The sequence below is a fragment of the Varroa destructor genome, unplaced genomic scaffold (genome assembly GCF_002443255.2).
Source record: "Varroa destructor unplaced genomic scaffold, Vdes_3.0 BEIS01000007.1, whole genome shotgun sequence".
NCBI classification, from domain to species: domain Eukaryota; kingdom Metazoa; phylum Arthropoda; class Arachnida; order Mesostigmata; family Varroidae; genus Varroa; species Varroa destructor.
In genome coordinates, this window is record NW_019211460.1 from 33,128,185 (window position 1) to 33,141,431 (window position 13,247).

Genomic DNA, 13,247 nt, shown 5'->3' on the forward strand with positions numbered 1-13,247 from the left:
ATAGATCTGCGTCAATGAAGCCCCGCCCACTGGCACCTGTATAATGTATTTATTTTACATTTTACGATAAGAGACAATTTCGTCTTCTACCTTTTAACATTACTAGCCCAAAATCCCCTATAAAAGCTGGATATTCTCAATAAGCAACGCAAGAACGTAACAATAGTAACCAGTGCTTAGGGTAGTTTAAGTTCATATGCGAGCTACAACACGTTCGCTTGGCGCTTGTTTATGGGATAGGAGAAAACTCATGTAAAAATCCAGCTAGAACGCAGTCATACGATGGTGTACAATTCCTAGCATGGATTTCGCGGCGATATCTTCGGTATATCGCTTCAGGGACGATCCTTCTGGCGTGCAGTAGTAAGTACTTTTACTGCTTGAAAAGATCAGTTTCAATTTCCCGCCCATATCAAGCAATATGCTGAATACACTTATGTACCCAAAAGTTCGAAAAAAACATTGTTTCATAATTCTCAAGAACTTATCGTATACTGGTGTCGATTGTAAACAGCATACTGAAAACCTAATAACACAGAAGTACTGCATTTACCTCTGGTGTTTTGCTTCGTTTACATAGGGAGGATAGTTTCACTCATCTGCAGATAAACTGCAGCAGTGTTACATTATAAACAAAGTTTGACGCGTTTCTGTATGGAGGTTTCTTTATTAGAGACACACTATTATGAGTGAAAAATAGAAAACTATTCATGCAGCAGTTCCCTTTTAGCTGTGAGCTATCGTATATTTTAAATATAATAAGTATGCTACTAGTACCGACACAAAGTCTGCATATTGAAAAGTTTTACCGTCGCAGGTTGTGCTTCTAAATAGTGTGCAGTAACGTCATTGGCTTGAAACAATATTCAAAAGTTCTATTTACCGTTGACGCGTGCCCTGCGCGTCGTTCCGTTCACATCCTACCGTGATTCAAGGCCCAACAGTAGACATATGTTGGTTCACTGCGCCACTCACACCGTGGAAACTGCTGTAGTTAGAATCCAGGCTCTGAACGAATAATAACGGGAACGAGAAGTGCAGGACAAATAGCTACGAGTTTTGCGAAGGAACATTTTTTTCGAATGAAAATTTTCTCGTCGACAAGTCACTTTATAATTGCGTTTTATCGGCTTCAGTTAACAGGACAACAATGGAACAAATGAGTTTGCCCATGAGCACCGATATGGGTATGAGTCTGAAGATCCTCGCTACTGAGCCGATGTTAGTCCGGGGACCTAATAGTTTTTAAAAATCCAGCGGGCGTTTAACGAGTATTAGTCTCACCTATTGTTAGATTCGTAAATAAATAATGTTTGTTTTATTTAACGCTTTCTATTTCTAATTGATCATCTGTCAACGACCAAATGTTGCGTAGAGCTGAAAATATTTACCGCCAAATATATCCATTCTTGAACTTTATGAGAAAACTTATGATTTGATTATAATAGCCTAACAGAACAGAAAAAAAGCCTTACAATACTTGACCACTAACAAACAGGGACATTAGAACAGAGATGCAGTGAAAATCTGCGCATAACTTGTGTAGCAGCCTAATAAAGTCTGTATTCGTGGCATCGTACCGTCGGCTATCAGCGTATTACAAATCTAACTTCTATGAAAGTTTAACTTAAAAAAGCTCGTTAAATTGCATTGCGAAAGGTGTTTCAGGCGACAATCTCTACAGAGCGAGCGAATTTTTCCCTTTTGCCTTGCTATGGAGTTACTTTACGCAGGCCTAATGAACCTGAACTATTTCAATGTCCTGATCAAACATGCAAAAGATCATTGTTCCAGAGCTGGTTTGGCATTATTTGCACATGAAAGGCTCGCTGACAAACGACACCTAATAGTTTTATCGTTTTAAAATATACTACGAGTACTGCTTATGTAATACTAAAAATTACGGCTGTCAATTGGCTTATACGTTAAGTGATTCATATCTTTTAAAAAAAAAAAAAAAAAAAAAGCCTTTTTCCAGACAGCAAAAAGAACCTTACAGATTATTCTTAATGCAGGCTGGACTTTTCGTCGTGATGAACAATGTTTTTTTTTTTTTACATTTGTGTGACAAAATGTGATTACCTAAAAATTTTTACTGCTCAATGAGATAATTCTTCCATCGTTGACGATGGCAATAAATATACAGAATGAGTGTGGATAATTTAAATGTACTGCTTACCAACGATGAAGATCAACCAGTAGCCGAACGGCTTATCATTGGGGTAGATGTACGTATCGGTCAGGAAAAAGCCTCCGCACCAGAGAAGAGACACCAACGGACAGGCAATTGTCAATGCTAGCACATGGTCAAGAAGTCGCACCCAGTGGGGAATTCTGTCGGGCGTACCCGCTGGGTAGGAAGGCATTTCCTTCAACTTAGCTGGGCAAACAGGGTACAGCTATCGTAGCTGAATGAGGATGAGTGACTAACTATCAATTTTTAAAAACGATAAAAAATCGATTTATAGTTACAGTAGTAATAAGTCTAACTAGCTTTGTGTAGTTTGGAATTTGATTTTAACTTGTGAGTGTAGTAAGGGCGTTAGGGAGTGATTTGGCTCTCTCTCTCTATCCGATACCCGTGGATACAAGACTTCATGTCAGTATATAGCTGCAGAGGTCTGTCAATTTAAGGAGCAGCACACAACAGAGATATGTGTGATAACACAGATAACGGCAGGTCGAGTAAGCCCGCTTTTCCCAGTGGTATCCACAGCTAACCCTAGACAAAAATCTATTAAAGCAAAAACGTATGCGACCACCTTTTCCTACTAAATCATCGTAAATATCTTAACCTAACTTGAACATAAAAGGACATCGGCCCTCACTAAAAGAAAAAAAAATCATTAAAATAACCAATATGAACTTGAGAGACGTAAAAAAGTTCTTGCAAAAATAAGAGTACCAGCAGCGATCAATGGATGTCGTTTTCTTGATAAGTGTCATTCGAGGTGGTTGATGAACATCGGCTAGGGGTTAACGAGGAAGTAACCGCGAAACAGGCTGCAGTTAGCCGTCTTCTACACAAATCTGTACTATCTGAAAAACAGATGAATCAAAATGAGAGTATTTACACACAATAAGTTCCATGTATATAACGGACGTTATATACAGCTTAGTAGTTTTGGTAGCTTAGGTTCAAGTGTCGAGTGTATATATATATGCATGTCTAAAGTGTGTTTCGTTTGGATCTTTGACGGGATGTCTATTGTAGCATGCATGCCTTCATCCGTTAATACCACAATAAAGCCAGTCAGTCCCTTCTAACACAAGGCAAAGCCATCCTGGCGTAACAGAGTGTGGCTTCATCGAAATGTTCGCCGTTGAAAAGCTTCACGGTGGAAAAAACTTTTTGCCCCAAAATAGATGACGTCCGCTATTATCAGTTTTGACGCTGCTTCTGAAATATCTAAAGAATATTTGCATGAGGCAAAGTAACGAATTCACAATAGGGTTTTAAACTTAAATATATCAGAAAGAATTAAATCGAGAACCATTTTTGATACACCTGGATTATTTATATTGCAATGATCGGCAATTTCCAAGGGCAGAATATCAGTTGCAAATTCGCCCGTTCAGATAAATTCTAACGATAAGTTTTTTCCAGGTGTTTTTGCTTCTTTGAATGTTGGCTATTTTACACAATTTTACAGTTTTAGAACTTTCGGCCCGCTATCAGGGCAAAATTTAATTTCGTTAGATTTCTTTAGATGCGACGTAATTGAACGGTACTAGGCGGCAGCAATCCTCCGCTTTGTAATGTCATTTGAGGTACGATTAGTATCAAAAAGATATATGGATAGCAAAAAAGAAAGATTATTTTAAGTAGTTTTTTTGTTTTGTTTTTTTTATGATAACCGTCTTTCTAATTAATGCATAGAATATATACGCACCATGTTGTTAGATCTAGATCGTAAATAGCCCAAACCCCAGTGGGTCTGAAGGAGAGGGTCTGAAGGAGATGTTAAATATTATTTAGCGAACATTATTAAATCATTCCTAGAGAATTTCGATCGATTTCAAAGTGCCCGCTTCCAATAGAGAAATATTGTATTATTCTCTCCGGATCGTTTCCGATGATTGATACCATGCGAAAACTTGGTGATATGAGAAAGACAATTAAGGATTCATCAAATAAGATTCGGTAAACGGCTTCTCTCATCGACACTTCTGATCCAACAGTACAACTATATGTATCCCGATTCCGTCTTGAAGTGTTCTAGTGTTACGTAGAATTGTGTGCTTTACAGCCTCTATTGGTAGAGCACTTTTGACCCATAGCAGACTTAGCCGTTTAATACTTAGCTTATATTTATGAGGTTCAGAGATTTCATTTGCTAGCGTGTATGGCATGACGCCGGCTAGAAACCCTTGGTTATAATGGCGGCTTTCTATACGGGCGAAGAAGCGCTCGGTATATGAAGCTAATGTAACTCTGTCCTGCTTCGACGACACGAAATGACTGGCGCGTACTTTCGAACGTTTCTAGACACTCTCTGTGGATTAGTTTTAGAAGTACTTCATTTTCATTGCGTTCTCTTTGATGCTTCGGGAAAAGCCCACGCATTACTTTTAGCAGTTGGCTTTATAAGAGAAGATGTCTCACGCGTTTATGACACACATAACTGCGTGTGCCACTGTACAAGCTGTATTGTCCTTGATAGATATATATATATATATATATTGAACAGTGATGCCATTGTGTACCACACACCTTTTAGCTTCGAGACGATCAGTGGCTTGAGCGTATCAACTACACTCTGGAAATCTCTAGAACACTCTTCATTTGCTTTAACAGCACGAAGCGTTCAAAAAAATAAGGCGTTCTTCAACGCATTTCGTTAAATGGATTTATTTACGGGCTATTTAGTATTGTCTTAATTTAATCATTTTTTTTTTAGACGTTTTAGAAGAGATGGTCTAGCTAAACTTACATAATGGTGACAACTATTAAGACGTATTTGATTTTGGTAAGTGTGTACATTATACGTATGTAACGGCAAGGCAGTACCATAACTTCCTTAGTCGTCAAAAAGCACCATCTGTAGTGATGTCCGAAACCAGTGATTAGAAATAGATTTTAGTTTTTTTTTACCGCCAAGAATATTGCAAAAGAAGGCATTGTACTTGCTAGCTGACTGATGCCTCTAGTTTTCAAATGTGCTTGTTACTTAGAAAGTGAATAACTTGAAAGTTTAAGTCTACGAGGGAAGAAATCTGGTACTTATCTTATTTCATTCGTGTCCTGTAACCCAAGTAGATTATCTAGGTTAAATAGGCGCTGTGTCTAGAGGCAAATCATAACCTCGCGTATCCATTTCGAGCCAGCCACATTGTCTAATAGGAAGGGGTCGTAACACTGCTTGCTTTGCTATGCACCCATTTCTTAAACAAACAATGGATCCTAAATCCAGCTAACAAATCACATCGACAAATAAGACGCAAACCCTTTCATCAAACGAACAAACTATTGCAGACGGATTTCACTCTGCAAGTAGCTTTATTGTCCTTGTGCACTCCGTTTTTGCAGAGCTTCATATATTGGCTATGCAGTTAACTTCGTTCCTAAATGAAGCATTCAAGTTTTCAATGTGGCGAAAGAAATCTTTATTTAGGATGCTCATGGAGATTACACTAGTAAGGAATAATAATAAAGCATGTTTTTCCATAAAATAATCCATGCGCTCAAAAGGACTGTAATAGAACATTTCTATGGTAAGGCTGCCTACGTTAGCTGTTCGAAACGCATATGTGAGGTCATGTTTTTGTCTTTCTGATAAAATGGTTTCTGATACTGTGCAAAATGAGAGTGCAAATGCTTGATGGTTACCTAGATTTGGTTGTGGGTTATTATTCTAAACAACGAGACGCCTCCGTTTAAGGGGTTCCGATTCATTTGGGTAACATTTTTCTAAGAAATCGAGGAAAACCTGCTGCTTTGGCATCACAGGTTCGTCAAGAATGCTACTGGCCTGTCGTTTTTACTTTTCCTAGTCCTTTGCCGCGTTCGCTCATCTAGCAAGAACTAAGTTCCTCATGGTTTACGCTAGCAAAAAACTGATCCCCTTCCCGAATGACGGGCATCCCCGGTAGGATAAATAATCTTGCGAGTTCCAATCTATCCACAACACCATGTATACACAATTCTGTTTCTAAGACGCTATATCTTTTCTAGGTAGAAGCCGCTTTAAATTTCTATTTTTGCCAGAATATCGATTCTTTAATCAGAATTTTTCCGGGGTGCAAAAGTGTCTGGGTATCGCATTTTCGGAGTGGTGAAAGCCCATGTAAGCATATGAATACGTGGAGTATCTATACAAGAATTTAAAACCACGGGGGCAATTACTCTATACTAATTCTAAGCGTTATGGCTAATAGAATTAACCTAAAAAAAACCTTCCATGACGCTTAGTATCGTAAAGGTAGGTGGCTTTCTCAGCATTGTTGTGGCAACGCAATCCTTGAGAAAATGACCCAAGGGTGCAGCGTTTGACCAAACTCTGTGATAAAGCTTTCCGTTGCAATACATGCAAAAGGACCCGATGTAAACACTTAAATGATGAGATTTCATCGCTCCCAGTTCATATATAGAAAACGCGCAATGGTAGGGATATGTGCGAGTGTCTTTGGCTAGCCTTTGGCAGGCACAAGGAAAATGAAAGACGCTTCTGGCTACTGCATCATGTAGATAGCAAAACACATCAGATTCTCGCCAGATTCAACTACCTATAGCTTCGTGAGGGTATAAACACTCTCCGTCACTTTGACGTTATTTCAGTGCTGTTCGAGGTTTAAATATGTAAGCGTAGAGACACGCTTCGGGCTCAGGTACGATCACACAATTGAGATGGGCCGCAAATAGCCTTAACAACGGATATAAATGTTATCATTAGGCAATACAGAACTAACAGAAAATATCCAAGAGGCCCTCAAAAAACTTCTTAAAAGCATACAGAAATGATGAGCCATGCACTTTGTAACCCACAAACGCTATATTACGGAGCTTTACTTATCACACGTTCTTACCCTGAACGGGGCATTTTCCATATATGTATAAGCGTGAAAGTTCAATAAAATGCAACTCGTTCAGCAAGTTGTAAATAACAATTACACTTACAATTAAAAGCATCAACAACGAGAGGTGTTATATTAAGGTCAAATGAGAAGAAACTATGTCACGAACGAGACAATTCTTATTTGTATTGTGTTTGAACTGTACTCTCTACCGCGCTTGTTGATATTACAATAAGTTCCTACCGTCCCATGCAACCAAAAACCGCTGCTCGCCTTTTTACAGCCACTGACAAATACGAGACTTTAATGTTAAGTCTAGCTCTGTCGACCATCTCGGTTTTTTACCTCTTCAAAATTGCGCTATTTACTTACTTCTATCGTGTTAGAGATCCTTGTTAGTTGAAAGGAGCGAGAAGAGCTAGGCCTAATGAATGCAACAGCAATAAAAACATGTAGTACTGTAAAAATGATACTACAAGTAAACGTAATCCGCAGTCATTTTTAGCAGTTAGCGAGCGACTCGCGTGAGCAATCTTGCTAAAATACGTTTCTTAAAAATCCTCAAATAGAATCGTACGATAACATGGATCGATAAGCAAAAAGGCAAGCTTGATTTTTTCGTTTGTTGCATCTATTGAAAACCCCAAACACACGGTAGGCCCCAACATCAATCGGATCATCTAACCGGCTATACTCCTTTGAAACTAGACTCTGTCTATATTGATTAATCCCCGGCTTGTAATATCTCAAATGTTATCCAGTGTAGTCCTTTATTCGGAACAGATCAGTGAAAGTCGCTATCTCTACATATAGATACAATGATTACATGTAAGTTAATTAGCACCACTTAACAGAAACACAGTTAGATATTTTATGTTAAACTTATATATGTAAATGTATGTATTATATGTAAAACCATATAACAGACGAATACAAAATTTACTAGATACAAGTTCACCTTCTGACCTATAAGATTCCATCTGCGTGCAAAAATCATCTCATTAAATGAACAAGCATTACTATCGTTCACTACTCGGGAATAACTGGCTCAGAACCTGGAGATAGCCTGGATACTGAATCAAACTGAAGTAACTTTAATATTTTCGTACGTATCTAGACACAGAGACTCTCGTTCGTGAGGTTAACCATCATACGTACGATGATCAATTACGGAAATATCTTCCCAACGCAATAGTTATAAGCCCCTAGGACTCATGAAATAATAAGAGAAACTTCTAAAAAAAATCGCTGCGGTGAAACACTGTGCATCTTCAATTCACATGTCGCACGGTGTCACCGGCATAACTACGCATAGCCACGATGAGGAGCTGACGATGGGCACGAGTTAGTACGCTGCAACGCGGCACATTTGCAGCAGTAATTGGTTAACGTTTGTCGCGAATGGAGCGCAATGCGCAGCACCGAAAAACAAGAAGACTTTCCTCAGGATCGTTTTGGATAGATACTAGGCCGATCTGATCCCTAGGACTATGATAGGCGAGCGGTTTGCTGAGCTCTGCAATTTAGGGGAACGTGGTCGAATGCCGAAACAAAACGTACCAATCAGGTCAATTATTTGACCAAGTTAAGTTCCCATCTTTGCGGCAGACCAAACTCAATCACATGTGTGTTTGTAGCAATAGTCCCCAACCCCGCTGCCACGAGGGCTGACAACGAGAGCTCGCCATGTGCCCCGCACACACTGGCACAGGCGACAATGGAGAGATACGAAGTTGGCGATTTAGCCCAGGCTTACCTACCCCACACCCCACTGGTTTTACCAGCTTGTGGCACATTTTGCTCGTTCGCCCGCCCGCTTTCTACTCTCAACGATCATGTCAGAGGAGCGGCTGTTGATAGCTCCTCAGACCGTGAAGAGCAGTCGCTCATGTTCTCCTCATCGTTCCTTCGGAAGGCACTTCAACTTGAAACCAGAAGCTTATAATTTAATTATATTTGCCCTCACATTCGTCACAATTAGCGGGGTAGACGATGTAAATGGTGCGGCCAAAGGCCACTAGTTAGTGAAAAAGTGTTTCACCTACGGAGCCCGTAAGTCTACTCTGTTGTGTATCTCCTATTTTGTCCTTACAACGGATTTTTAGCTGACATGGTCCATAGCAGCAGACGTAGTTGCTCTTCATCGGCTAACGTTGCGCATATATAAGGCATTATTGAGCATGATCGAAGCATAATATTTTTTGATTCATATTGTTTGGTTTGTTGCTCACCATAAAGATTGAAATTTGCGCTTTTTAGGCGACCAGTCAATCAACGTTTGCGACTACCTTAAAAAGGTATTCATTTTCGCAAAAGAACGCGTTTGTATTTTCTTTGCCTAACTACTTTTATAGGACATATCTACCTAACTAAAACGTTAAAACGTATGCGGTCCTTATAGTCAACATTAAAACATTTTTTCAGGTAGCTATTGTTCATTAGAATGAATGTAATGGAAATTCCTTTTAAAATACGGTCGAATTTTCTTGATTTGACTGATATGGAAAACGACATGTCCTCTACAGTATCTCCTTGCTCGGCTTAACTATTCCTTCGATATATGTGCTTGATTTTTCATGGCTGGCATACGAAGGAATATACGGATTCTATAAATCGGTATGGCCAGAAGCACGACTATAAAAAGAGAATCAGTGGAGTAAAGACTCTGGTCAAGTTGGCGTCTAGCCGAGCATGTAATATATGTTGAAGAAAGGCCCCACTCTATGCTAGGCCGTTTATAATATTCTAGGTACGTCGATTTTCAAGTGGCTTTAGATAGCATGAATTAAAAGAGCTATCCATTTGATAGGTATTTGCTAGCAAACTTGCGTTTAAGGGCTTTTCAAGACCAAAGTAACATAAAGCCTTAACGAAAAGTTTTGTGTCCTCATCGATTGGACAAAACACCGATCGATTTTGGCGGACATCCAAAAATATATGGTCAAAAATTCTACAAGGACAACGTTTACCCGAATCGGTGTAGTGCTAGAAGTACGTTAGGTACATGACTCAACCAGTATTTTAGCCACAGCCACTCTTTCTACTGCCTCCATTTTCTAAAAACTCTCATAATTTTGTTGTAACACTCTCTCTTTGTTCCTTTGAGCGACTGACTTTTACAAATAGAACGCAATTTAGGATTTCATTTTTAGTCAGGTATTCCAACATTTAAATTCACTCTCTGTGGCTCTAATAACAAAAAGTTGGTGATCAAAACTTTTGCTAAACGTTCCCAAGCTCTGGAAATTTAAGTAAGGATTCTCCTAATTTCTCTGGGGCAGGAAGAATAGCGTATTTTGAAAAACAGGCTTCCCTTTATGTAGCGACTGCTGTTTCCGGTATCGTTATTTCGTTCGTGCTCCCATATGATGTATGGCTCGCGAACAACCAGATCTATGTAAACCTAATTACTAAATAGGCATTCCATCATGTAAAAGGAAACTTAGAAGCAAATATTTGTGGTTCAAGGGTAAACGAGATCTGCTCTATTTTTAAGATAGATTCGGCCGTTCTTTTAAACTGTAAGTAAAAATATGCCAAAGCAATCCCTATGCAAGCGCGTCAATGTCAGACTTACAAGAACTGCGTCGGACGACAGGTCGGAATCGTTTCCTGCTTGAAATCAATGCACGCAGTGGCGAATTGGGGTATGTCAATCAACACTCCGCCAGCTGAAGGCACGTACTTATGTACGCAATGAAAACGTGTGGTACCATAGTTGGTCCAAAAAGTCTCGCCCTAGGTTTTGAACGCTAGCTTTTCGGAAAGAACGTTGACAACCAGTTATGAGCTGAACAAACGTTGCTACGTATCCATATTCACGTATATTGGCTGACATCTTCTGCGCAAACGGGCTCACAGCATTGATACACATATAGGCTCGTATACACTCACAAGTAGTAATAGTTTCTGCTCTGGTCGCAACGAATAGCAGCATTGAAAGTTCGCTGCTAATTACATTAGTATAGCGTTCAGTTTTCTAGCACGGGGATAATCCCTATGTGAGTGTTATGTCTGCGGCGGGGAAGTTGTGCAGGGCTACATTGCCAAAAGGTGTTGAAGCTCTGAGCCAACATCACTCTGACGGTAGGATTTTTGTTGTGATGTGATGACATCCATAAAGCACTCTGACCGACTAAAATACCAGCTCCATCTGGGTATTCCAACTGGGCCCGTTTTTACCCGCATGAAGAGCTAGACTGTAGCAACGACGAACGGGACGTTGAACAAGGAAGCTAAAATTCTATTTCCTGATCACAGTAAATAATAAGTATCAGTTAAATCATACTTTAGAGAAACGGTTGCTGCAAATATTATACATGATAATGCCCCTGGTTTAACATGCAGAAGCTTCATGTGAAAATCATTGCATGTCACTGTGGAGTCTCATTTGTCGTGAGGCATAATTAGGCCACAAGTAAGGGATTCAGTCTCCTAGATCTTTTATAACTCCATTCTATTTAAGCCTACGTAGATAAAGAGGAAGTATAATTGTCCATATATTGGCTTAGTTTACGGAAACGTCTTTATACGCCTCTCGGGCACTTAATAAATGGCTGACCTTTTACTTTAACCCAGAAATATGATTAATAGCAGTGCATTTTTGTACAATCACGTTCATTCGTGACTAAATTTTATAGTTTGGCTAAGGTGCTCGATATATTCTATATATATATATATATATATATATATATATATAATAGGCAATATTTTTCCTTTTAAGCCTTGGCTGTTAACTTTGTGTTGTGTCTATCCTTATAATGAATCTTGTATCGAGTTAATTTATCCTACTTTTTTGTTGAAAATGCGATACTACATGGCAGTACTATGAAACTGATAGAACGAAAACGCCACCAAAACGAGTTGTTTTGCAATTAGATCGTTTATACGCACTAACTAATGGCGTATACGTTGTTCTTCATCTATGCAAGTCTTTGTTTTTTGACATCATCCATCACATTTCGGAATACATGTTGAAATTCTAATAATTTGTTCCATTGCTCAGCTTCGTTTTAATCAATTACACCGGTTGAAATCGAAGACATAAAAATGAAGGACGAATCTGATCACCGGACAAGGGGCAACAGTATTTTTTCAATGTTAGTATCTAGTAGATAAGCTAGTCGTAGCATAATCACTCTGGCTGTCACCGGATCATCATCATCAGAAAAGATTAGGTACCAGAATCCGACAAGTTTCTTTGCAGTCAGCGAACGAAATAATTGCATTTGTTAATTACGACCGCAATACATTGTTGTAGTAGCAGTGCGTACGTTGTTGCCCTGATCTCTGATCGGCGATACGGCACACCAACGGGTACTGTCGAGCGACGGGGCACTTATTAAACAGAGAATATGTCCTTACGCGACGCTGGATAAGATAAACAGCGCACTATATTCACCGATATCTGCCACTAATTCTCCGAATCGTGGACAAGCGCAGCAGCGAACAAATGTAAATGCATATAATCCCGAAATACAACGGAAGCAGAAGGGAACAAACAAAAGATCCTAGCAGTTTACCGGCTGTACAGTATAAACTACACTAATTGTTCCTTAGCCAACCATTGGCAAGAACAGGTGAGACGATCCAAGGAGTGACGCAAGGAAGCAGGTCACGTACCTCCGACGAACTCAGGCACCAGTCAACAACAAGGCCACCTCGACCTTCATCTGCTGTGTATTTCTTCACCTGACAGGTTCCCGGCGGGAGTAACTGAGGCTTCTCCTCACTTTGGCTAATATCTGACCGTTTGTGGGAGCTTGATTAGGTCCGCTGTGTAACAGACACCTCCGGAACTATCCAAACCCAGCAACGGCAGTAGCGGTTCAACCCGAAAGGAGATGGGCGAATATCGCGTGATGTTCGTTCGCGCCATAATATACTCCGCCGCTTCGTTCTACATCCTCGATATGTGAAAGTATAGTTGGTTGACTGTCTAGTCGTTGCGTGATATCAGCTGCGCCGCTCCAGCCGCAATGGTCCCTTGTTACCAGGACCGCATCAAGCTTCCGCGGACAGATACAGTTAATAACAGATAAAAATGGTTGTAAACAAGTGGTACCATAAGAGCTTTTATCGCGGGATCATCTTAAAATCGAGTTGACCGGATGCAATGCGATAACGGGCAAAATTATAGAACAAATGATGCCAGACTAGGGGGCCTAGACTAACGCGCTTTGCGTTCAGTTTTAATAAGTACAGCGAAGCAAAGTGAGCATATCTAAGATAGG

At 39.8% G+C, this 13,247-nt stretch overlaps 1 protein-coding gene across 22 annotated transcripts in view; it reads right to left on the bottom strand.

The window, feature by feature from the left end:
* LOC111254876 (uncharacterized) overlaps positions 1-12,988 on the bottom strand; it is a 32,345-nt gene extending 19,357 nt beyond the window's left edge. For 14 of the 22 annotated variants that reach the window (XR_015317591.1, XR_015317593.1, XR_015317596.1 and 11 more), the window contains exons 1-2: positions 2,906-3,044; positions 2,180-2,430 (exon numbers count right to left, since the gene is read on the bottom strand). Coding sequence is in view for 17 of the 22 variants with exons in the window: in XM_022816202.2 (XP_022671937.1) it covers positions 2,180-2,366 (187 nt within the window). In the remaining 5 variants the exon portion in view is untranslated. The other 8 variants (XM_086975552.1, XM_086975553.1, XM_086975551.1 and 5 more) reach the window with 8 other exon arrangements.
* Positions 12,989-13,247: the final 259 nt, after the last annotated feature.